Source organism: Vigna angularis, chromosome 4, assembly GCF_016808095.1.
Source record: "Vigna angularis cultivar LongXiaoDou No.4 chromosome 4, ASM1680809v1, whole genome shotgun sequence".
Classification (NCBI taxonomy): Eukaryota; Viridiplantae; Streptophyta; class Magnoliopsida; order Fabales; family Fabaceae; genus Vigna; species Vigna angularis.
Window position 1 is genome coordinate 40,314,541 of NC_068973.1, and position 25,827 is coordinate 40,340,367.

The window sequence follows — 25,827 nt, forward strand, 5'->3', positions numbered from 1 at the left end:
TCAAAACAATATTCTCCTCTACAAAGGTCAACAACACACAGCAAGACCCTTCTCATCAAGTTGAAACAAAAGTGGTACCTATGTTAGACTTTCGTGCCCTCAAGTCTTCCTGCAATTCTTCATTCATGAATCATGACACACTCGTGCGTTCATGCCTCGTGCAACAACATTGACAGTAGGAACACAAAATTGGAAGAACCATACTTTATATATATAAATATATGTATACTGTACTCCATTAGAATGTATTTGTTATCCAGCTACACAACGTGCCAAAACAACTGAAAAAGGATCACGTTATTCCTTTGTTTGAATCAAAATAAACAAAGACAAACCTTGTATAATCTGTTTTTATGCGCCCACTTGCACATTCCTATTGCTTATGTTCTAATCTAACCTTCCCCTACAAAACCCTTGCATTTGCACGAGGAATTCCCTGGTACGTCACAGAAATTCTTCTCTTTGCGAAAGTGTTGGACAACGTGGGCATGGCAACTCAAGGTTCCCGATCCCAGATTGAACTTGTAGTAGACACGACCACGACCACCTCAACCGTTTCCAACAGTTTTAGCAACTACCAACACTCAACCTCTTCCACAACGCTCCTAATCTCTGTTCTGACCAAGTTGCATGCAGGCTACTTCAGAATAAGCCTCTCCCTCGGAAGCCAAGCATTACTGTGGAAGACGATAATCACATCGGAAGAAGACACAACCACTCTACCGCACGTGCTTTCCACGCTTCCTTCAGCGGCTGTCTATGCACTCTGGTCTCTCTCCCTTTTCACTCTAGTGTTACTCTCCCTTCTATACCTCCTGAGGTGCTTTTTTTTCTTTAAAATGGTGAAGGCCGAGTTCTTGCACCCTGTAGGGGTTAACTACCTCTTCGCTCCCTGGATCTCGTGGCTTCTCTTGCTTGAATCAGCGCCGTTCGTGGCGCCCAAAACCGCCTTGTACTTTGTTCTGTGGTGGGTGTTTGCGGTCCCGATGATGGTGCTTGACGTGAAGATCTACGGGCAGTGGTTGACTAAGGGAAAGAGGGTTTTGTCCTCTGCGGCGGGGAACCCCACGAGCCAGTTGTCGGTGATAGGGAACTTGGTGGGGGCACAGGCTGCTGCGCACATGGGGTGGAAAGAGTGTGCGCTGTGGTTGTTTTCGGTGGGGATGGTGCATTACGTGGTGCTTTTTGTTACCCTTTATCAGCGATTATCGGGTAGAGATGGGGTTCCGGTGTTGTTAAGGCCAGTTTTGTTCTTGTTCATTGCAGCGCCTAGCGTAGCAAGCTTGGCTTGGGAATCCATTGTTGGAACCTTTGACACTGCTTCCAAGATGCTCTTTTTTCTTTCCCTCTTCCTCTTCACCTCACTGGTAAGATTAACCTATCTACTTGTTTGCGTTCAAAAATCAATTTTTGTACTGTAGAATTGGGTAATCCACATTGTAGGAGACACTCTGGTGATACATTAAAAATCAAAATAATTATATTTTTTCAACTTAAAATTTCAATACATATTATTAAATTACTAAAATGTGCTGTTATAAGTAGGCTTATTTCTTTGTAGCAGCAAGTGTCAAAATACTATGTTACAGATATTTACAATATAAATTTTATATTATCAAAAACTTAAAATATATTTGAATTTTTTTTGCAGCCGTTATTAGAATAAAAGTCAATATCCCATTTCATAACATTCGGATGAGTGTATAATAAAAGAATTGTACACTATATTTTCTTATTTAAATTCTACTAAAATGGCACGTGTAAATTTTATGTTTTGGTATGCATCGTCTTATACTAAGTTGTTAAATATTTTAAGAATAAAAATAAAAATAAAATAAAATGTGTCTTTTTATTTTAGTAATTGTCTCTTTTCTTGGGTAGTTTACGTTTGAAAGAAACAAAAGATGTGTTACGATCGAACTGCTTATAAATATGTCGAATCTCTTTGAGTACACCCAATTTTTAATAGCACATACAAATCCTAGAATTAGTACATGATGAAGTTGGTATATTTATTAGACTATGTGATTTCGGCTGTTTTAAAGTGTATGCGAATTCAATATCCCCTTATTTCTAATTTTTTGTCGTGGAAAACAGGAAAGGTGGTCGAACAATGGAGAACAAAAACATTGTATAATTTAAATAGTTGTTTTCATCCATGCAATGTTTTTCCCTTCCCCGAAATGAAAAACATAGAGGGGTATACTATTATAACAGTTTAGAATTAAACAAACTGTTGTAATCTGTCTCTCCGATTCATCCTTCAAGTAATGACATCTCATAGCTGGATATTTAGTGGTAGAGAGATTTATTTATTTACTAAATAAATACCAAATAGAAAAAAAGAAACAAGTGATATTGGTCAAAGTCAACATCCAAAAGGATTTCAATTTTCAACAGCGGTGATTTGATTGGATGAAACATAATTGGTGGTGTTGCCAGCTAATATTGAATGTTGTTTTAATTTTTCAAACAAATGAAAACGAATTTTTCTTTCAGAAGTAGACTGATAGAGGAAATGAAATATGAACGAAAATTCATTTAAAATGTATTGAGATGTTGTGTAGCCTGAATATATGGTTGATATATATAATTTATATGTTGAGGCAGATTTGCAGGCCAAAGCTGTTCAGAAGATCAATGAAAAGGTTCAACGTTGCATGGTGGGCTTACTCATTTCCCATTACTGTACTTGCTCTTGTTTCAACGGATTATGCAGAAGAAGTGAAAGGAACTTTTTCTCACATCCTAATGCTCCTTCTGTTGGCTCTTTCAGTTCTTGTCTCTTTTGCTCTCACCATGTTTACTCTCCTCAACTCTAACATGCTTCTACCGGATACATATATATAGCCATATCCTATTATTGCAACCTTCTTCCTTACTTAATCCATCCCATCATATCTAATGTAATTACATAACATACAAATACCACTCCAACCCTAAATATTTAAGATAATAGATGTGTGACTCTTGTTTGTTTTAACTTTGTTTTTTTTTATAATTAATGGAAGATTTAGATTCATCTACTCTTGCTGAATTAATATTCTAAATAAATTTAATGTACTGTATTCAAATAAGTACAAATTTAGAGAAATAAAAAAGAAATCATTATTAGAGAAATTCATAAGTTTATACAGTTTTAGTCAATGAATAAAAATGATTTCATTTTGTATTTTTCTCTTTCAAAAATACCGTTAACAAAGAATTAAAAAAGAAAGCACACAACGAGATAGAATAATGTTTAAAATTTAAAACAAAATACTCTTCTAAACTTTCTACATGAAATTCAGATAGATAGGAATATACTTAATATTTTATTAATAATTACGTTTTTTAGATAAAAAATTAAAACTACAAATTTTTTAAATAATAAATAAATTTGATTAATTTAAATTTTAATAATTTGTAAACTAATTTACGTTAATATATTATTATTTTAAAATATATATTTTATTTGTAAAATTTTATAATAATTTTAGTTTTATGTTAACTCTACTTTATATATATATTTTTAAATAAATTAATGTAAAAAAATCACTTTATTATATCAACCCATCAACTACAATATTTTCTCTTATTTCTCACATCACTTTCTAATCTCTTTCCCTCGTTCATATACCTACACTTTCTACTTCCATTCTTCTTTTGTTATATATTTTTCTTCAATTCAAATATGTCATAAATAAATCTTTCAAATGTGTCTCTTCTCTACAATCAAAATTTCCATACCCATCTTCATATACAATTTAACTTATGTCATACTACCATATTTAATTTTATTATTATGGGTGAAGTATATGAGAAGGGAAATGATATGTTTTGTCATCTCTCCTTAAAAAAACATAACTACTTGATATATTAATATTTTAATATTATTATACTGTTAAAATAGGTTGTAAAATGAATATATTTTGTTTTATTAGGCGTGTATGTATAACTTTTTATGTGAAAAATATAACTGATATCCGAAATTTGAACTGTGCTACCAGCTCGACCAACTACACAACCAACACAAGTTACTGCTACCTCTTACTGAGGAAGTTATAAATATAGACTGTTAATTTCTGCTTCATGTTATGTCAAAAATAGCCACACCTCTACCAGAGTTTAAGTTTTACCTCTCTGGTAAGCCAGAGAAAACAATTATTCACAGTCAACAAACTTCTCTCTGTTTTCTTTTTTTCTTTTTTTCTTAAACAATATATACGTTGCTTATCCCTTTGTCGAAACGCAAATTAAACACATATTTAAAAAGGGGAAACGGAAACGTAGAGCATTTGGAAGAAAAAATTGGATATATATGCATAAAATTGAGTACTGATATGCATTACTCGTATAATATACGTTTACATGTTCAGTTTCTTTGAACTAAAGATCACACCCTGTCAATCATATCAAACTAGCATGAAAAAAATAATAATAAATAGGAGTTTTCTATGCATACAAACAAAAGTAAAAAATTTTAATTAAAAATGGTGGATTTTCTTTAAAAAAAATATCAAAAGTAATGTTATTTAAAATACGAGACACGCAAGTCCAAGGAAAGGAGGAAGCGAATTCGCACAAGGAATAGTATCGACAAGGGTGTTGGCTAAATATAAAGACAGCCAAGTTCATCCTGTTGTCGAAGTTTTGATATTTTGTTGCAATACATTAATTATATCTTCTTTTTACCTAACTCTTTAATTCGAATTTAGATGAAAATATCTTTTTCGTTCATTTGTGGGATCAGGCAACGAAGGGTAGGTCCTTAGTTTATAATCAAGCTATGGAAACAGTTATAACCATTGAAGACCACTTATTTAAAATAATATATCTGTTCTAATCACACCCTGACCCATTTTTATTTAAACCAACAAAAAAAATGCTCATCTAATGATTTTTATTTCTCTATTGTCTTAATTATTTTTTTGTTCAATTAATGGTTTTGTTTTGTGATATTACTTTATATATATATATATATATATATATATATATATATATATATATATATATATATATATATATATATATCATGACAAAAGCCATACCTACTATTAGGTCTTATTAGTGGTTGGATTTGAAAAATTTAGGTCCAAAGTTACCAATTTGGCCCAAATTGACCAAACCATTTGAAGGTCAAATGCATGTTTGTTTGTTGGATGACTTTAAGCAGGTCCATGTTGGAACGTACTACGAAAAATTATTAGGTTACACGAGTGAAAGCCTCAAAAAGAATTGTTCGGTCAAACTTCAAAAAAAAGAAAAACTAAACTTTGAAAACTTAGTTTCTCGGCTTGTATATCTTGGTTCTTTTTAGCTAGATTATAGCATGTTTGATGTATGAAAAGCTAGGGGCATATGTGGAGGATATATTGGAATAGTTTTTGAAGGAAATCTCATATATTTGTCATGGAAAGGTTCACAAAAACATAAGTAAGAACAATGATGTTTATTAGGTTGACTTAGTAGTAAAATTGGACAAAAGAGTGGAAGAAATTGAGTTCAATTTTTTTTACTAATATTTACGAGTTATAAGGCCGATTCAATGAATTTGAAAAGAAACAAAAATTATAGGTTTAATTCTTTTTTTATTGACAAAATACTAATACAAATTATGAGATTTGATTTCTTATATATGTAAGAGTAAGTGCATAAGAACTTGGTTTGAATTGTGAATTTTTTTTTTCTTGAAGGTTTCTTGGATGATATGTGAGGTTAGGCGAAGGATAAAGTGGTTTCTTGAAGAAACTTGGTTAGGTGTAGTGAAAGGAGTTTACTAAAATATGCCTCTTGGATTTTATGTGGTTCTTGACAAGATTTAATTATGAAAAACTAAGAGAAAATATAAACAAAAGCACAAAAATAAAATGAAAAATGAAATTAATACTAACAATGGAAGATAGTGAATATGAGAAAAATAAATGCAATAAAGATAACGTTGAGTTATTAACATCATACTAAATGTGACCATGAACCTGTAGGGTCTCTTGAAATATTCTTTTGAATATTCTAAGAAAGACAAAGGGAATAAAATATCAAATAGGAAACCATAACTCCCACACAAAGAAAATAAAAAAAGTTATTAATTTTTTTTTCTATCATGCATTTATTCAAAGGCGATTCCTTATAAACATATATGATTTCCTTTGATAGGATAACAAAATCTATCTTAAATAAATAAATGACTTCATTTTACAAGTTAATATTTAGTGCCAGGACAAAATTAACGTGAAAAAATATAAAAAAAATAAATTTATCATTGTTTTAATGTTATCTATGATAAACTAATATTCTATCCTTTTAACAACTTAATAATCTCATTTTAATAAAATAATTTAACAAGTATGAGCACTCAAAGTGCAAAGTACTTAAGCTATTGAAGGAAAAGAAAAACATAAACTTATAAATCAAAAGTTCTGAAAGAGACTATACATGTGTTTACGCGTTTTAATGAGTTTTTATTTTTAAGTCTAAATCTTAATCTGAAGTTTCACATTGAAAAATATATAAGAATAAAAGGCATATATAAATACTTATTGATTTTGGTAATGTCTTAATAAAACTTCGAGTTAAATATGATATTGAATTCATTTCAATGGTTGATTCTTAGCATATTAATAAAAAAAATGACATTATATTTTCTCTTACATATCAGGAATAAATATTATGAAAAATAAATTAATGTTCAGTATAGATTTTGTGGAAGTCTTGTATCGAAAGTCATTCCAACCATATATGAAAATTGAAAGTTTTGTTTTTAATGTAAAGTTAAATATATATGTTTTTTTTTTTAATTTGAACTAACAATGGTATAATTTATCAAAAACAGTACTCGTTAATAATGAAACTTTAAAGAGAATATTTAATATGGAAGAAACGTAAATTAAAGAATAAAAGTGTCAATAAATGGAACAAATATAAACGATAAGAAGGACAAACCTAATGCTTATGTTTATAAAAGTCAGCATAAATTTATTTATATTAATTGTAAATAAATAATAGAAAATAATGTTAATAAAAAGCCACTGATTACAAAAATATAGAAACAAATATAAAAGTTTAATGAATGTTCAATATAAGAATATAAATTTTTTTATTTTAAGATTAAGCTTTTGTATTATTATTTATAAGCACTTATTATACTTCTCTCCGTTACAAAATTACTAACCTAAAGTTAAATTGAGTTCTTGCAATCCACTATCAAGTCATGAGTTGTTCTGACATGATTGTTCTATTCTTCTTTAAAATGGTATTTATGTCTTTCAAAATAATTTTACTCGAATTGAACGACTATCATGAAATTAGGCGACAAAGCCCTAATAGTTATAAAAATTTAGTAAAAAGAGATGAGAGCGTTTATGAAATCTTTAAGAGGGAACAAATTAGAACTTAAAAATTGGATAGGTTAATAACTTATTTTTTTTAACAACTTTTTTACGATAAAATGTTACTGTTTCAATGTTCGTATATTTGAACGGATCAACTACTAAAAAAGTTATAAAAAAAAAATGTTAAAAAAACATTTTCTTTTTAAAAATTTGTGTTGAGAGAATTGGAAATGACAAGACCAGAAGGCCTGGATGAACAACGTTAACTTTTTTCCAAATTAGTGGGGCGTGACAAGGTAAAGCTTTTGAATGTTTGAACTTTAAATCGGTCATTCACTTTCATTTAACACCTAAACCTAGCTACGAGTAACACAACAGGGGTACATATAACTATATATATCAATGTGAGGAGAAATCTGTATAATCTCAAGGATATAGCGTTGCGTTCAACGCCGGAGGCAACAGTTAACACGTAACACGGAACTCGCTTCTTATGGAAATCACAGTTTTTAATGGCATCACTCACAGCGTTTGTTTGCTTCAGATAGGAGCCATTCAGACGGCGGAAACTCAGATTATAATTAAGTGGTTTTAATGATGCGACATTCTTAAAAATATCATGCTGTCATCTTACGTTAAGAGTGTTTGAAACGGAAGTGTATAATGAAAGAGTTGCCCTAAGAATGAAGCATGGTGAATGATGGTTAACGGTTGGGTGACGGAGAGAGACGGAAAGTAAGGGTCCCCAGTGGGCACATGGGAGCGGCGTTGACGATGAAACGAGAAAGAGCATAGGACGTTTATGACAAAGCCTGCAATAGCTTTCGTTAATTTGGCAAAGAGGTGTCCCATTTGAGGCAATGCATCTCCCCCCACCTTCCCTTTGTATTTCCCTTTCCCTCATTAACTCATTATCCTATTCCTGTTCCTATTATCACTCAGAATTCCCAGAAGAAGCAGATAGAAAGGAACAGAAGCATAAGCATAAGGAAGCAGAAGCAGATACAGCAACAACAGCTATGGCTCGTGGAAAGATCCAGATCAAGAGGATAGAGAACACCACCAACCGCCAAGTCACTTACTCCAAACGACGCAATGGCCTTTTCAAGAAGGCCAACGAGCTCACCGTTCTCTGCGATGCCAAGGTTTCTATTATTATGTTCTCCAGCACTGGCAAACTCCACGAGTACATTAGCCCCTCCACCTCGTACGTGTTCGCATTCTCTTCTCTTCTCTTCTCTTCAATTCAATTCCCAAACAAACCCTACCTACCTACCTATCTATCTATCTATCTTCTCTCTCGTGTCCTTTTCTTTTCCAGAACAAAACACTTCTTTGATCAATACCAGATGACCCTAGGAGTTGATCTCTGGAACTCTCACTACGAGGTTCTTTTCTCTCTCCTCTCTCTCTCTTTCTCTCTTTCTCTCTTTCTCTCTATTCTTCAGATTTACTTTCTTCTTCTTCCCCAGAATATGCAGGAGAACTTGAAGAAACTCAAAGAGGTCAATAAGAATCTTCGCAAGGAGATTAGGTATAACTTTCGCTCCATGTTTTTCTTCTGGATCTATATGCGTGTGCACGTGTTTTGTATTTTTACTACTGTTGTTGCTCATGGCTTAGGCAGAGGATGGGAGATTGCCTGATCGATCTGAATATGGAAGATCTCAAGCTCCTGGAGGATGAAATGGACAAGGCCGCCAAGATTGTTCGTGAGCGTAAGGTGAAATTACTTTTCCCTTTTTCTCTCACAGCTTAATTAATGTATGCATGTGTCTTAATTGAAAACTTTCTAGTGTCGGGTAGCTATCTATATATAGATAGGTAGATACATATCAGGAGGCACAGATTTGAGACTGCTAGCTATTTTGGCATCAGTTTTTTCCGGGATATAGTTCTTTGGTGAAATTTCATACAAAAATATAGATTTAGTTCCTAATTTAATTCTTAAATTTTATCATGTTTTTGGTTTACCCTTATTAAAATGAAGATCACAGAACTTGAGATTATTATACTTAGTTATTCTAACTGTGATCATACCGATCTCGATGCATTGGATTACATCAAAATTCTTCAGCCAAGATTAAAAATTAATGAAGGAAATGATTTGATAGTTAGGTTAGGATTTCATATTTAACTCTAACACCGAGTCGTCCAAAAATACCATTTTTAATAAGATAATTAGTTCCATATGTGAAATAAAAGTCTTAAATACCTCTTGGGAAAAAAAATTAGTGACGAGGTAACTAGGTATTAAGGGATCATTTTTATTAAGGAAATGTAAGTTTATATGTTTTAACCTTGAAGCGAATAGTGTTTTAAACTCTTAAGCAGAACTGGCTAATTCTTTCCCAACTTTGCTTAAAAATCCTTGGTAGGAAGGGAGCCCTCTGCTATTTGAAGACAAGAGTAATTTTTAAAAAATGTTTATTAATAAAATTTCATATTTCTTTTAACTTGTTCATTAATTTTTGAAATCCACCAAACAATTTCAGTTGGTATATATATTTTTTAGTGTATATGTAATTTAAGAGTGTACATAGGAACAAAGCCTATTTACGATGTGTGTACAGTAATGATTAATTAGTTGTCCAATATTGAATTGGTTTGAGATATCTTTCTGCTGAACTTTGGGGACCCCTTTGTTCTTTTGGATTCATTGCCTGTGACACAATTTTCGGATCTGAGCAAAACCACATGAGCACACGACATCATTGGAAACTGTATATTTTCAATCAAAAACATGTGAAGTTATTATACAAAATTTGCTTCTTTTCTGGGTAGAAGTTCTTTCTATTGGTGAAGGCGGGTTATGTGTGTTCCTTTTCCAGTTCACTTGTTAATCTGGAGCTAGCTGGAGCTGCTCAATATTTAGTTTGAACATATATATGCTCTGGATGACTGAATTTTAATCTGCTTGTTTTTCCAAAATAATATTTTTTTCATAAAAAATGTGGTATGAAATTTTGTGGAAAAAGTCATGCCATAACAAGGAATTGAAAATATACCCACCACTAATTCTTTAAAAAAATTAAGTACAGTCTTCCAAAAAATCATTTTTTCCAATAATTAATTTCGTAATATTTTTTTTAATTTTTATTTCATTAATAGAGTTTCCTTCCTTTAGATTACTTGTTAAATTTTGTTTTCATGCATGAAAACGTAACTCCTTTCAAAAAACTTTCTCAGGCTTATAAAACTTATTTTCAATTATTATCTATTTATCCATACAAAGACACAAAAGATTATTAGACAGTTTTAGATACCTTCTTTTCCACATATTTTTTTTCTTAAATCTAAAAACTAAATATATATTACTTTAGATGGAATGAAACACTGGTATTATCTCCGAAAGTTATTTGCACCAAGCAAGTAATATTGCTGTTTACTGAAGTTAAACTGTTGAATATGATTGAAATGGAAACACTTTAATTAAGACGAGTGAGAAATTTGATTACAAAACATGTACACAGGAACATAATTTGGTTGTTTTTAAAAGGAAAACAGTGGTTGTGGTCCTGTTTGAAGATTTCGAAATTACCATATCTTACCATGCTAACGAGTTCCTTAAATTGTGACAACTGTTGACAGTATAAAGTGATAACAAACCAGATTGACACCCAAAGGAAGAAGGTAAAGTAGTGAACATATTTCGTTAATACTGTTTTCTTTCGTGCTTGCTTCACTCATATTGACATTTCTGATTTTTTTTTTTAGTTTAATAACGAGAAAGAAGTGCACAACAGACTCTTGCGTGACTTGGTATGTATTTTAACACACTTTTGTTCTTGATTTCAGTATACCTCATGCTTCCTAACTTATATAAAAACACACAAAGTGAAACAACAATTGTAGTCTTATATTAATTTCTTTATTGCTGCTTACAATGTCCTTCTTTGCGCATTTTCACCTCAATCAATTTTCAGTTTTCTTGTATACACATCAGACTAATATTTCTTCGTATATAGACCTTGTTTCTCTTATTGATCCTGATCTTTATGTTAAGACTTTGGTATGAGCTTGGAAGTTACTTTGTCTGATTAATAACTTTTGGTGTATTGAAGGATGCAAGAGCAGAAGATCCACGTTTTGCATTGATAGAGAATGCAGGAGGAGAGTACGATTCTGTGATCGGGTTCTCAAATTTAGGTCCACGCATGTTTGCCTTGAGCCTACAGCCAAGCCATCCTAGTGCTCATAGCGGACCAACCTCTGATCTCACCACTTACCCCTTACTTTTCTAGTATGCATCGGAAATACCACCTTTTCTCTCAGTTTTCAATAAGTAATAGCCCTTAAGTTCTAAGTTCTGTTCCCTCAAACTTTACTTATATATCACCAAAACAATCTCACCAATCTTCTGTATGTTTCAATTAATTTGCAACTCATCGTCAACTATTACTTCTACTGCTATTTACCCTAATCATACCTGATAAACTATTATCTCTATGTTACTTACTACTGTTTACCCTAATCACAGAAATGTGTCCTCCTTTCATCACAGAATGTTGAGTATGATTATTCATAGATATAATAGTCAGTTACATCTCAGTGTTTGAAAGATTAGTCAAATCATTATTGATTTCCCGATAAAAAAAAAATACTTGTCCTGATTTTTTATGTTACTGACACTTATGTATATATCTTCTAATTTTAAACTAGGAATCAACTTTCTTTTTTTTTAATAAAATAACCAATGGATTTGTTCTACTTTTTACAAGACAAATGTTTTTTTCATACTTCTAATAGAATGACAAATTCGTCTTCCATATGTTTTTAATCTTATTTTATGTTAAAAAAACATAATGTTCAGAAGTTAATTAAAATTATGGAAATTGAAACTTAAAATTTTAAATATGAAAATACATTTTTATAAATAAAAACTTCACTCATTTAATTATGGAAAAATTATATCCGTGTTTCTTGAGTTTTTTGTTAAATGATTTCATACTTTTTCTAGTTCTAAAACAGTAATTTTAAGCCCTTAAATTATTAATATAATAATATTTATATTTTTTATTTGATTTATATTTATACTTGTATTTTTTTATAACATACTTATACTTGTAATAATGAAAATCATATTTAAATATAATAACAAGTAATGAAATTAATCACATATATTATAACTATTTGTTCATTTATATGAAATATAAATATTCTATATTTTAGAAGACAAATTATAATTAAAGTATAACTTTTTCCGATGATGTTAAAAGATATTGCTTAAATTATTCATTTTTTTAATATTTTTATATTTTTTAAAAATTGAGTATTTTTTTTATTTAAGATTCTCAATATGTTGTTTTTACTGAAGTATTCAAGAAATAAATGCTTCTCTATTAAAAATATGAAAAAGATGAATATTATTTTCTTACAAATATTAAAAGATAAATATTTTTTAAAATGTTGATAGAATCTAATTTGTTATTTTATTAGATTTTTGGGAAGCTGCGTGTAGTATGAATAACCTAATATATTTATAGTTACTAAAGTATATTTTATAGTATTTTTATATAAAAAAACAAATATATTAAATAAGTTCCACTTGAAGTACAAAAAGAAAAATAAAATCACCAATATAACTTTTCTTTCCATATAACATTGAAAAACATAACATTATATATCAATCTCATCTAAACAGTGAAAAAGTATTAAATAAAAATTCTATAAGTGATAATTAATAAGTAGATGAAGAAAACATACAATTCTTATATTATGATCATACATAAAGCATGCACTTAGTATATATATGAAGTTATATGTACACACTAATAGATACTGAAAATTTTCAAAGATAAAAACTTACATGACAGAACAAATTTTAATTCTATGGTTGCTTTTTTCTCACAATTAATTTAAACATCTTTATCTATTCACACAATTAATGTGATTATTGTAAATAAGAAAAATAAAATAGACAATGAGTTTTTGTCAATATATGCCTTTCACGTCGAATTCAAGGCTGACATCATATCAAGAGACTTTAAATTGACGTCGAATTTAAAAAATTCGACCTTATGTTAATTAATGTCAAATTTTGTCAATATACAACCTTAATCAATTTTTTTTTTGTTTTTTTAATTAATTGTGATCCTTTGTAATCTTTTTTTACAACTCTACGATGACCTGAAAAACAACAAATTTCAGATTTTGGTATTTTATAAAGTACGAACTATGAATGTGCAGTGTAGTATCAACAACAAACAACAAATAAGTTCAACCAAACAACAACAACAACAACAAAAAAGTTCAACCAAACAACAACAACAAACAAATTCAATCAAACAACAACAACAAACTAGTTTAACAAATAAGTTCTTCAAAACGAAAACGAAAACTAACCTTCAAAAGGTGGGTTCGTCGGAATAAAGTGTTGTCACCCTTGCGAGAGAAAGCAGAATGTGCCTATGGAGGACAATAACACAAAAATAATCGATCAAAACAAACGAAAATCATATCTAAAGTGGTTAATTAACATGCATTTGTATCAAATGAAAGAAAGATTACATGTGATGGTCGTCAAACTTCGTTCGAGAAAAATTTAAGCAGAGAAAATGGTCTCGCGCGCTAAGACAACATGAATGAATTTTCAATCTCTTGCTCAATTTTTTATTGAATTCACTAACCTTTTGACGTTTAACGCTATGACATTCGACGTTTTATAACCTTTTGACATCTAATTCTAGTGCATTTGACGTCATATGTAAGTATATTTTCATCTTCGAGTCAAACATTTTTGCAAAATTTATCCAATAGGACGGTAGACTTCTCAATTCGACGTCTTATAACAAATTGACACCGAATTACAGTTCTAAACGACGTCTAATAATTACATTTGTTTTTGTACTAGTGTTTCTTCTATCACACTTTGTTCTACCTGAGATTTATTAGAACATTAGGATAACTCCTAATATTGAATCATCTTAGTGTCAGAGCTCTCAACTTGTCACTCAGCAAATTAAGATGAAAGAAGAATTAAACTTTAAACCTAAATCAACATTATAAAATTGGCTTGTAAGGTAAAATTTGCACCTACTTATATACTCTAAATTTGTCTTATCTATAATCAATGTGGGACTTCCGACACACTCGCTTCATGTTAAGGTATATACATATCGTGCATTGGACTAGACATTAATGGATGGTCCGGTAGCGACCCGATGGTGGGATGAAACAATATGTCCACCAAACAACAAATTTCGTTAGGATATGTTCTAACAATGACTCTGATAACAAGTTAAGAAGTGAAGTTTAAGTCCAACTCAACCTCACAAAATCAACTAGTAAGGTGAGATTTGCACTCACTTATATACTTTAAATTGACTTCCAACAGTTTCAGACTTGTAAAGAAAGTGATACTCAATGGTACAAAGCCACCGCTCAGATGATCAAATTGGTATCACTGACTTATTGCTTAGTTTAAAAACAATTTAAAATGTCAGATTGCCTATTAATTTGCTCAAATGATCACATCCCCAATTTCTCAACTTAAGATTAATTTAGACATGATCAAGCAACATACAACAATCAAACACAATAGAATGTCAACATGTTCAACTACTGATTTCAGCAACTCAGACATGCAAGTTCAAATTATCAAAGTAGAAAAACTTTAAAATAAGGTAATTAGTTTACCTTATATAATAGATGACCAAACCACTTTTAAAAGTCTTAAACTATTCCAAACACACAGGAAGTTCTCTTTTGGTCCTACAAACCACAAAAACATAATCAGAATACACCATTAAGACCACTAATCAATATATAATCTTATAGAAGACTCAAACGTCACATGCAACCACAACAAGCAAACATATAAAGGAAGAACAAAATAAAGGAACAAAAACTAACTTACTTTATTTGAGAAATTGATTGGTCAAAATTAAAAAGTTTGTCACCATAATCAATCTTAGGGTCTTGATTCTTCAACCAAACGAAAATGAACAGAAGATGAGAACTCCTAATTAAAAATAAGAGAATTGTAATAAAATTGATTATGAATAGATGATGGGTTTTAAAATAACGAAACTCATTCATAGCAAAACTATTTATATTAAAACATTTTAATATTAAAATAATAAAGTCTCATTCATTTTAAACCATTACTACTTCTAAAACATCATTTTCTAAATTTTTACAATATATATTTTAATATAAATATATATTAAACTAAAATTAATATAAATATTAAATTATATTAATTTAAACTTACTAAGAGTATATATTAAAAAATTATTATTATTATTTTTGAAGTAAAGAATTAATATTTAATATAAACCAACTTTGAAGTAATTTAAGAAAAGAATTAATATTTTATTAATTTTTTTACATGTATTAAGAGCAACGATTAATATATTCCACTTATTAAAATAATATTACTAAATTTAAATTATTTTTTAATAATAAAATACTTTTACCTTTTATAAATATAAAGATGTAATTAAGTTGGAGATAAATTAAGAAAAAATTAATATTCCATCAAAACCTAATAAATTGAATCAATTTCGTTTGCATTGATTTCAGAGTGAAAAGTTCAAATGAAACGTATAAATAATGTAGTATTTTGTGACGATAACCGAAAGTAATTTATAAATTTTAAATTTTATGATGAAAACTTAAAAGCTTAGCCGAAAAAGGACAAGTGAAAAAGAAATCCCGGTGAATCGTAACAAACAAACGCGGTTTCTTTCTTGCGCCTTAAAAGGCTAAAACCCTTGTATTCTACAGTCTTGAGCGTTGCACGAAAAGTGTGACACACACATAGCAGAGGGGTTTTGGGTTCGGAGTGAGACAGACACAAACACTCCCAAGACGAGCCGGAGACGAAGGCGGAGACGGTGTTGAGCAACTATGGGAGCTCTGGCTACATTAGCCCCTTGGATTCCCGAGGACGATCTTTTGCTCAAGAACGCCGTTGAGGTTTTCCGTTTCTCCTTCTATTCGCTTTCAATTTCCGATTTATATCCGTTTCCTTTCTCTTTCCTCTCTCATTCTCTTGTATTCTGCTACTTTTTTCCACAATCACTTCTCTCTAATTTCAATTTAAACCCTCTCTCTTGCTTATACATTTTTGTTGCCTGTATACCAATACACTCACAATTTCTCTTACAAACAATAATACTAATCGTATGTAAACCAAACCATGGAATTGGAGCCTGCATTGTTTTTTTTTAAAATAAAAATAAAAAGTTAGTTCCGAGAGAAAAGTTGCAAAGAAATAGATCTATATGTTGTTCTGGTTTTCATTTTGGAGAATAGTCTGCTATTCTTGTTTTGGTGTTTACATTAATGTTTAGCTTTTAATTTGTAGGCGGGTGCTTCACTAGAGTCACTTGCCAAAGGTGCAGTGCAATTTTCTCGAAAATATAGTATCAGAGAGATACAAGATAGGTGGTATTCTCTCCTCTATGATCCTGTCATTTCTGCAGAAGCTTCTGCGGGTATGACAAACTTTGAGCTTTCAGCTTCGCCTCTCCCATCGAAGTTTTACAGGTTTGGACATTCCAAGGAACATAAAGTTGTTTCAGCTAAGAGAAAGTCTGGAAGTGTTCGCAATTTGTATTATGCAAGGTGCAAAAGAATTCGAAATAGCATGTTAACTTCCATGGACTTGAGTTTTCTAGTGGATCCGGGAAATAGTAATTATGCAGAGCATGAACTTCACCCCTTATCTGGAACCTGCGTGCCTGAAGGTGGAACTTTAAATCTCCCTGTTCAGTATGATTTTCCTCCTGAAAATGTGATGGATGATAACGTGGTTTCTGATGGAGTTACTGCCAGTGTGTTTTTCCCTGGAGTTGAAAGGGCAGTTGAAGAGAATTTTCCTGCCAAGCTAAATAATGTACTTAAGGAAGAACCTCATTTTATTGGAGACAACGTGCCTTTGGATGAAGCTGTTGAGGAATTGGATGTTCCTGGAGAATTGACTATTGATGGGTGGATTGGTGACGATAATTTAGAGAGAATACCTTTGCCCACATTAGATGACATCAACAATGACCCTGGAAATATGTGTCCTGATTTTGATGAAAAATGTGCATTTGATTCTGAGTTAGAGTGCGGAACTTCATTTAACTTGGCTTCACTTCCTGAAATACCAGTCTGGAGTACAGATGAGGGCATCAAAGAGTCTGATATGCCATGCGATGGTTTTAATGATTCGATTGCTTGTGGGGGTGCTTATTTGGAAGAACTGTCCAATTCTCTCCTCAACTTTAGTAGTGAGGAAGAGCTCTTTCTGATGGATGTTGATGGAGAAGAAGGGATTGACAAATCTTACTTGGATGGTTTGAGTTCGCTCCTACTAAATTCTACAAATGATGTTAATCCAAGTCAAGTCCCTAAAAAGGATGAAGCAGAGCTGCAAGTCCCTAAAACAGATGGAACAGAGTCGTTAATGGCCTCACAGGCACATGTTCTAAATCATTCAGTTTCATGTCACAAAGAGTTAGAAGACAACCAAGGGTCAACCTCTAGTGGTGTACAAGTAGTTCACAAATTAGAGTTCCAAATGCCATCTCCTCCCTTGGCTGAAGATTCCCTCTTTCATGAACTAATTAACGAAGTTCCTTCCTGTTCCCTAAACACTGAGGAACAAGAAATTCCAGATAATGAAGACGTTTTCCTACCGTTTGATGTGCCTCCTGTCATATTTCCCCCTTCATCTAAATTGATTTTTAAAGCATCCAAGAAACCAATTTCGTCATCTGTTCAGGATTATGGATTTAATAGGCATAGAGCTAACGGAAGAGGCAAAGTTCTGATGCATGTAGAGAAGAAAATCCGTGTAGAATCTCAATCATCTTCTCAGATGATGGGATCACCTTGCTTCCTGGTACCTGATGGTGGTTCTAAGGTAAAATGCGAGTTGCCTGCTAATCACGCATCACACATAGTATCTACGAGTTCTGTTACTGTTTCTGGTGGCTTAGGTGGAAATGGTGCTGCAAACACTACAATTGCTCCTCTGCATGCAAATAAAAAGGAAGAAGCTACCAATGCTGACTTGGCAAAGGATCAATGCAATCATATGGCAAATCCTTTCATTAAGAAATCAGCAGGTAGTTCGAATGACTTACAAAATAATCCCCAATTTCATGGTTCTAGCATGAAGAATGAACAAGATATAGGTTTGTCACTTCAAGATCACCAGTTGAAATGTGCTGAAGTTGGATCCTCAGATGTTCTTGACTCAGAGCTGGTGGCAGACCCTCTAACACTAGATGAGGAAGAGCATGATATAGACAGCGACGATGAGCTTCCTTCTTATTCTGACGTAGAAGCAATGGTAAGCTGTATTGCACCACTCTATCTGTCAACACTTAGCCTTTCAATACTCATTCTCTGACTTACTCATTCTTCCCTCCTACAGGTACTTGATATGGATTTGGATCCTGATGATCATCAGGATTCTTGTTATAGTGAGGAAGGTATTACACGGCCATAATTTTTTTTTTCTGTATTCTGTTATTTGTTATTCTTATTTTCTTTTTATTTGGAAAAGAGATATGGAGAACATACCTGAAGTAAAGTGATAGCCTAACTCAATGCTATTAGAGCATGCATCAGTTACTTGGGTTGTTGACAGCTTCTAAGGGATTCTATATGGTTTGCTCATATTTTTACATGTCTTTACAAATTGCTAAGTGAAGATAAAATGAGAGGCGTTTTGGGGAGAGGGGGTTGAGGCGTTTTTTTCCAAGATGTTACAATCCTTTAATGCTCTTTCTAATGATTTCCAGTTCGTTCTTGAAGTAATAATGGATCTGCTAGTCAGTTGAATAATATAAGGAATTTGTTTAACCTTATCAAATATGTCCATAATTTCTCCATGCGTTTGTTTTTGTATATTTGGCTTGATCATCATATATAACCATCAGATGTGCTTGTGGAACTTGTTGAGTATTGTTTTGATTCTTTTTTATTACAAAATTCACAGTAACATCAATGATAGCATACTAATTTTTCTCTGTTGTTACAACCATCTACTTTCTTTCAGTATAGCCTAACTATATATATCTTCTGATTACACTTCAGTATCAAGATATCAACATGTGGAAAGTAAGCGAGCTATCATGAGGCTGGAACAGGGTGCCCATTCTTGTATTCAGAGAGCCATTAATGCACATGGAGCATTTGCCATCTTATATGGTCGCCACTCAAAGCATTATATTAAGAAACCCGAGGTATATGAGCCTGTAAACTGCTTGCTTGGTCAACTTGTCATTTGAGAGATCTTTTTCATTGATTCCTTTTCAAACACTCAAAGCATAATGAGATTTTTTTCTTTTTTTTACTAGAAAAAAATTCTCACATGCATTGTATGTGGTTTATGCCGATATTCGGTTTAGTTCAGATTGTGCTCCTGAGTTCAGGCGGCAATATGCTTATAAATTGAGTGAGTTTTGTGATGAAAGTCAAAGAATGGAGGAAGTAGTAGTAGTAGTTTCGGACAGACTTATTCTGCAATTATAAGCATAGATGTGCTATGAAGTAGCCAGTCATTGGGATAATGTTTTTTGATATTTAAGAAGGCTCAATTCATCCTGCAGGTTCTACTTGGTCGAGCGACGGAAGGTTTTCCTGTGGACATTGACTTGAGCAAAGGAGGGTATAGCAATTCAATATCTCGACGTCAGGTTAGCTACATTTACGTATTTATACTTGAATGTCATGGCTGCCGCAACCTTTTTACTGTATTTGATATATGTTGATAAAAATATGCAGAATATACATTTCATTTTAAATTCAGAAAAGGTTGTTTACATCATAAAATAAGCTATTCTGTACTAGTAACCTCAACGTACCTTTTCTCCTAATTTTAGCTTCAAAGAAAATCAATGCCATGCTGGAACTTAATGGAGGAAGAATTGTGATTGAATATAATTTATGATAGAGTATGAAGGATTTATGTAATGCTTTAATGTATCCGAGTTATTCATCTAGTCTTAAGGGGCGTACTGTTTCATCCAGTCATGCTGTAATGATAATTTTACTTATGATGTGATGTTGACATGATGTAAATTCAGATAGTAGGGATGCAGAATTATAAATTTTTTCATGTATAGTTTAAGATATTATAAGTTCAGCGTAGACAGTTAGGTGTAGTCTTCGCTACCTGATAAGGTTGACTTTAATTTATTATGTTTTACCGTTGCTAACTTATAGGCAATTATAAAGATGGATAAAGAGGGATCATTCTACATAAAAAACTTCGGCAAGAGTTCAATCCTGGTAAATAGCAAAGAAGTGCACACTGGTCAGTCTCAAAGACTGCATACTAATTATCTAATTGAGGTATGATCATATGGCTCCTATCATTTCCTATACTTCTCTTTTAAATACTGTCATTTCTTATCCAGCTGAGTTCTCACCTCCTGGTATTCCTTGTGCACTCGGAATTGAATTATGTTCCAAAGAAAAATTAGTATTCCTACATATCATATTCAGTCCCCCATCATCATGGTATCGGTATATCCTTATATTTCTCTTCCTGCCTTCTTTTTAGCATTCAACCCGGTATCAATAATAGGGGTCTATCACTGTCCTTATTGGTTAAGTTTTGTTGTTTTCATCTTTGTTTGTTCTTATGTTCTTGCGCATGTGTTGTTGAATCCTTCTGATTTAGTGCTGCTAGAATAATAGTCGTTTCATGCCAAGTATCCCAGATAATGCCTAACGTCCCAGTTTCTGTACTTTGTATTACAACATCTATATTTTGTTTAAGCAGCAGGGAAGTGTTTAGCTTTTCCAGAATTTAATTGTGGGAGCTCGGTATGCTGGACAGTTAGATGTTGTCTTCACTACTAAATGTTTTCTTCTATTTATTAGTTGAATTAAACACGTATAATCATGGCTTTGTTTGTACCTTTTACTTCAATGCCACCGTATATCCTTAATAAGGGTATAAAATGATTGAATTTATATCTAAGCTGGACGTAGAATTTTTTGGGGGAAGTAGGGTTGGCTGTGTTCAAAACTTAAAAGATGTTGTTTGGATTACCTGTGTTAGTAGGAAACGTGAATTCTTCGTAGCGTTTCTTCAGTTAACTTCCCACAAGTCTCTAAATCAGTGGTCTGTTTTGTAGGTAAGGGGCATACCTTTGATATTTGAGATAAATCAAAATCGTGTCAAGCGGTACCTGGATCACATTTCTGACAATTCACAAACCTTTTAGTGTTGATTGTAAATGAAGCAAGAGGTCCACTAACACAGAAGGTGCTTATTTTTACTGCACTTTCTGATTTTTGATAAATGGTAAGCAATGTCATTGCATTTATTGGTGAATTCGTGTTTCTCCCAGAATGAATTTCTTTTGCCCGCAATAGCCGCAATAGTATAGATCACTCAACCCAAAGTTCTGTTATATTACATGCTAAATTTATCCAACCCTGAAAGTGAAAACTAAATCTCATGACCACCCTGCATTCATTTTGTAAGGTCAAGAAGACTCATGCTCTATTTTTGCCCCCGTTTCATTGGATATATAATCTTTGAAACAACAATTCTATTCATTTATTTATTACGGGTTACCCTTGAACCTTTCTTTCTTACTTCACTGACCTGTGAAGTATAACCAACGATCGGTTATTTCAAAAAATAGCATTTTGAATTTGGGTGGACTTGGACAAGTAATAAAAGTATTATTTCATTTAAATATCATGGACCTTGTCATTTGTTTATTATTCATATCTGATTTTACTTTGACATTCGTTGTTAAATATGATTGCAGGTTTATGGTTATTTTAACAAGCTTTTATTGAAGAATTAAAAACTCGAATAAATAAACTAAAATAAATTGTCAAGTTAAAATTAATTTATACTCAAGTTAAAATTAAAAGTTTATTTCTTTTATAACTTACATAAATTAATTCAAAATGTATCAAAAAGTAGTTATTTTGTTTTTCTGTTTTAAAGGAGATTGAAACATGGGAACAAAACGCTCCAAATGTGATTTTTCAATTTAATTGATTTTTTAAGAATTATTAAATTTGAATAAAGAATAATTATCACTTACGGATCAGTGGTAATATTACGAATTATACGTCATATTTAGAGAGGGTTCCCCGTATAGTCTAATTAGTAATGTCTAGGTAGTGCTACAGATAGAGATTTTAGTTTTACAACTAAGTGCGTGTAATTCTCGCTGCTTTTTAGTTAAAGGGAAGCAAATTATTACGAGTTATTCTCTTCTTCCGTGCAATTATATTTCATTGTCGAAATTCTTTAATTTTTAATATTATTTATATTTGAATTGTTATTTAATTTGTGTTTGATTTTTAAATCTTTATACTCAAGTAACTGTTATATATATTTAAAGAAATATTGAACTTAAGTTGAATGTCATTTGTATTGGGATTGAAATAGGAATTATATCTAATAAGATTTTAATAAAGGCTACTTTAGTAAAAATTATAAAAATAAACTTTACAGGCACAAGAAAGTTCAACTGTAGGCAATCATAAAACTGTTTAATCCCTAATGTCTTAACTTGTTTTTTACCATAAAAACGTGATAAGAAAAAAAAAAGAACAGCTGCAAATATGTATAAAGAAAAACTTAATCTCGCCTTTATTGTCTTATTGAACTTTATTTGTAAGATCATAAATTTATAAACTAAAATGTGTTTCTCTAAATTTTTTACCATGCAGCATTGTCAATATCATTCGTCCTATGCGAAATATTTTTATTTTTTCTAAAACGTATTAATAAAAAGAAGTGTTTTTACTTCAAAAAGTATTTTGAGTATCTATACTTTTACCGTTACAAATTTAATATTAACTCATGTATCTTCAAACCAATTAATTAATCTCTAAATTCTCTCTCTCTTTCTCTATCTCTCTATGTATAACTCGTGGCTGGAAGAAAATCATAAATATTGAATTTAAGGATGAGAAAGAATTATTTTTATAAATTGAAAAATTAATTTATTGAATTAAAAATATACAGAATAAAGTCAAATTTGAAGAAATTTTAGAAATTAATTTGTTTTTCTTTTAGAAAGTGAGAAAGAAGTTGTGTATGTAAACTTGGCGCTTTTTTGAAAGCTTTACCAATAAAAGTTTTCGTTTTATTACCGAAACTTCCATTAGTTGTATATATAAAATCACTCGTCACATGGACTGTCAATATTTTTTTTTCTTTATCCAGATTAATGGTATGCACGTATGTTATAACTTACGTAATATAATAAGCCTCCTTGTGTACGACTTTTTTCAGCAAAGAGTATTTCCTATGTTAAGTTTTGTGTTTATTATAATTATTTAAATTAATCTGAAGTTGGAAACAAATCATCACAGTGAAAAGTTATTTTAAACAACATGATATAAATCAATAACTTGTTTTAAAAGAATGATTTTCTTTCCACTCCTATATAAATGATTATTTTATTAAAAAAATAGGTGTAAAGTAGATATTTTTAATGATTAGTGGTGATAAAATATGATTTCCTATCGAATTCCCATGTTCTTCCCAGCAAATAGCAGTGAATAAAGAGATGAAAAGACGAAATATTAGAATATTAAGTATATTCCTGGTTAGGACTAAAGATCCACCAAATAAGGGGTTATGGGCGAAGATGTTGGATCGGGTTCATCTTCCAACCACCCATTTCCATAATCCATATAAATTAGAATTGTATTATTATCTTGACACCCAACAAAATTTCACATACGTTTTATATCTATTATTTTATTTTTTATTATTTTTTCTTTTTTAATAAAAAGTAATTTTTTTTAATAACCAAAATACTCATATAAATAAATTATCAAGTGGTATAAAAGAACATCTCCCTTTCATCAATATTCTAACACTTGTGAATGTTTCTAAAAAATAGACAGGTTCCTGTCAGACTCCCAACTCCTAACACTCCTAATCATGGATCTCGATCCTTACTACACTTTCGATGTAATCGTTTCATGAATATTTGAGTTTTTCTTTACAATTTACAGTAACATTATTAGGGTTATGATTAGTTATTATTTCTCAGATATTATATGCTTTAGAGTTCAAACTTTTAGTATGACTTTATTCTTAAAAAACTACTCAAAAGATTAAGTAAAAAATATATATTTAAATGATATTTAACTCTATAAACTTAGTTCTAATTTTAATAAGAAATGCTTGTATTGATTGTTTATAAGTATCAGTAATAATATTTAATTTTTAAAGAGGTTGTGAATATATATATATATATATATATATATATATATATATATATATATATATATATATATATATATATATATATATATATATATATTAAGAAAAACACATTTTTTTTTAAATTTTAGAAGAAACGGCTTCTAGTAAAGTAAAAAAATAAACTAAAAATTATCAACCTCAATTATCACTTATTATTAAAAATAATGAGTAATATTATTGAGGATTTTGAAGACACATAATTAGTAGTTAAAATTAGATTATGAATATAATTGGAATGAGTTAGAATTTGTCCCACACATGAGACCCTTAAACAGGTGGGTGATGTGAAACATAAGATGGCATCATAATAATTAAGAAAGGATGAATCTCTAAAACTACCTTCGAAAATAAAATATCGATTCCTAAGACTTTTTGTTTCCCCGACAAATATGGAACGAGAATCCATTCACAACATCATTCAGGATTCTCTTCTTTCTAAAATGGTAGTAATTACGTTTGACCAACGAACGTACAGATAGAGATTATGATATTGTATTAGATTCAGGGAAAATACAAAGATAAAAAACTACAACACAATATTATCTTTATTCTTCTTTTCAATTCAATTTTTTTTCCTACTTTCTCTCCCATTTTCAGGTACGTTAAGATTTTATAAACCTATATTTTTATACTCTAATAACAAATTTGAAGACTGCTTTTACTCTCTTTTAAAAATAAATTGAAGTCGTCACTGTAATTGATAAAAAACTTGAAAACATGTGAATTTGTGTAGCTTTTCTTTCAGGGTCGTAAAAGTACTTTTACGATCTAATCAGGATCAAGATTAAAAATTGTTCTAAATTGCTATTTAGTATGACTTATTGGTATGATTAAATAAATTATGTAGTCGGTAGAGAGCGAAAGGAATTATAAAAAATTTACAGCAACATATCCGCGCGTATTCAAACCCAAGTTATATATTTTATTAATACACGTGAATTAAATGCGTGTCTCTTCATAATATTTGTAGATTATAATATAATTAAGTTTTTAACTTATGATTATCTTTTAATTATTTTTTGGTCTAACTAACATTTTACAAAAATCATTTTGTTCTAACTTAGATTTGAAGCATCTATTTTTAGACATATAACAAGATCTTTATAGTGACTTAAATTTTCTTGATGATTATAATCAAATATTTCTTTGTTCAAAGAGATAATATCAGCTTGCAAAAGACTTTTTAATGCTCAAATCACTAAGAGAGCTTTAGGATCTATATAAATGTATGAGTAAGTAAAAAAAATTGTGTATTTCTTGGTACAATAACATGTGTATTTATAGGTTCAGTAATGTTTGTTATAAAAGTTG

The 25,827-nt window shown here is 30.8% G+C and overlaps 3 protein-coding genes across 4 annotated transcripts; all 3 read left to right on the forward strand.

Annotated features, from left to right (window-relative positions):
* Positions 1-373: 373 nt before the first annotated feature.
* LOC128196137 (S-type anion channel SLAH1-like) lies at positions 374-2,983 on the forward strand. Its single transcript, XM_052876049.1, has 2 exons — positions 374-1,367; positions 2,611-2,983. Exons 1-2 carry the CDS (start codon positions 489-491, stop codon positions 2,848-2,850), a joined length of 1,119 nt encoding a protein of 372 aa, XP_052732009.1. The 5' UTR covers positions 374-488; the 3' UTR covers positions 2,851-2,983.
* A 5,161-nt stretch (positions 2,984-8,144) lies between these two features.
* LOC108342399 (agamous-like MADS-box protein AP3) lies at positions 8,145-11,733 on the forward strand. The gene is made up of 7 exons (XM_017580174.2): positions 8,145-8,517; positions 8,632-8,698; positions 8,783-8,844; positions 8,934-9,033; positions 10,902-10,943; positions 11,028-11,072; positions 11,375-11,733. The coding sequence occupies exons 1-7, from the start codon at positions 8,171-8,173 to the stop codon at positions 11,552-11,554; spliced, it is 843 nt and encodes a 280-aa protein (XP_017435663.1). The 5' UTR covers positions 8,145-8,170; the 3' UTR covers positions 11,555-11,733.
* A 4,257-nt stretch (positions 11,734-15,990) lies between these two features.
* On the forward strand, positions 15,991-21,848 carry LOC108343437 (uncharacterized). 2 transcript variants are annotated; one of them, XM_052876050.1, is made up of 7 exons: positions 15,991-16,232; positions 16,610-18,600; positions 18,685-18,742; positions 19,350-19,498; positions 19,865-19,951; positions 20,481-20,609; positions 21,401-21,848. In XM_052876050.1, the coding sequence occupies exons 2-7, from the start codon at positions 16,756-16,758 to the stop codon at positions 21,488-21,490; spliced, it is 2,358 nt and encodes a 785-aa protein (XP_052732010.1). In that variant the 5' UTR covers positions 15,991-16,232; positions 16,610-16,755; the 3' UTR covers positions 21,491-21,848. The 2 variants fall into 2 exon arrangements, with proteins under 2 accessions (XP_052732010.1, XP_017437209.1); XM_017581720.2 differs by having other exon boundaries at positions 15,992-16,232; positions 16,624-18,600.
* Positions 21,849-25,827: the final 3,979 nt, after the last annotated feature.

Bases quoted from the DNA above. Each gene is read 5' to 3' on its own strand.
- LOC108342399 (XM_017580174.2), top strand. From the start codon at position 8,171: ATGCATCTCCCCCCACCTTCCCTTTGTATTTCCCTTTCCCTCATTAAC. The intron at 10,944-11,027 runs GTAAAGTAGTGA...TTTTTTTTTTAG, and splicing joins TTGACACCCAAAGGAAGAAG to TTTAATAACGAGAAAGAAGT. The intron at 11,073-11,374 runs GTATGTATTTTA...GGTGTATTGAAG, and splicing joins ACAGACTCTTGCGTGACTTG to GATGCAAGAGCAGAAGATCC.
- LOC108343437 (XM_017581720.2), top strand. From the start codon at position 16,164: ATGGGAGCTCTGGCTACATTAGCCCCTTGGATTCCCGAGGACGATCTT. The intron at 16,233-16,623 runs GTTTTCCGTTTC...TTTAATTTGTAG, and splicing joins TGCTCAAGAACGCCGTTGAG to GCGGGTGCTTCACTAGAGTC. The intron at 19,499-19,864 runs GTATATGAGCCT...TTCATCCTGCAG, and splicing joins ATTATATTAAGAAACCCGAG to GTTCTACTTGGTCGAGCGAC.
- LOC128196137 (XM_052876049.1), top strand. From the start codon at position 489: ATGGCAACTCAAGGTTCCCGATCCCAGATTGAACTTGTAGTAGACACG. The intron at 1,368-2,610 runs GTAAGATTAACC...ATGTTGAGGCAG, and splicing joins TCTTCCTCTTCACCTCACTG to ATTTGCAGGCCAAAGCTGTT.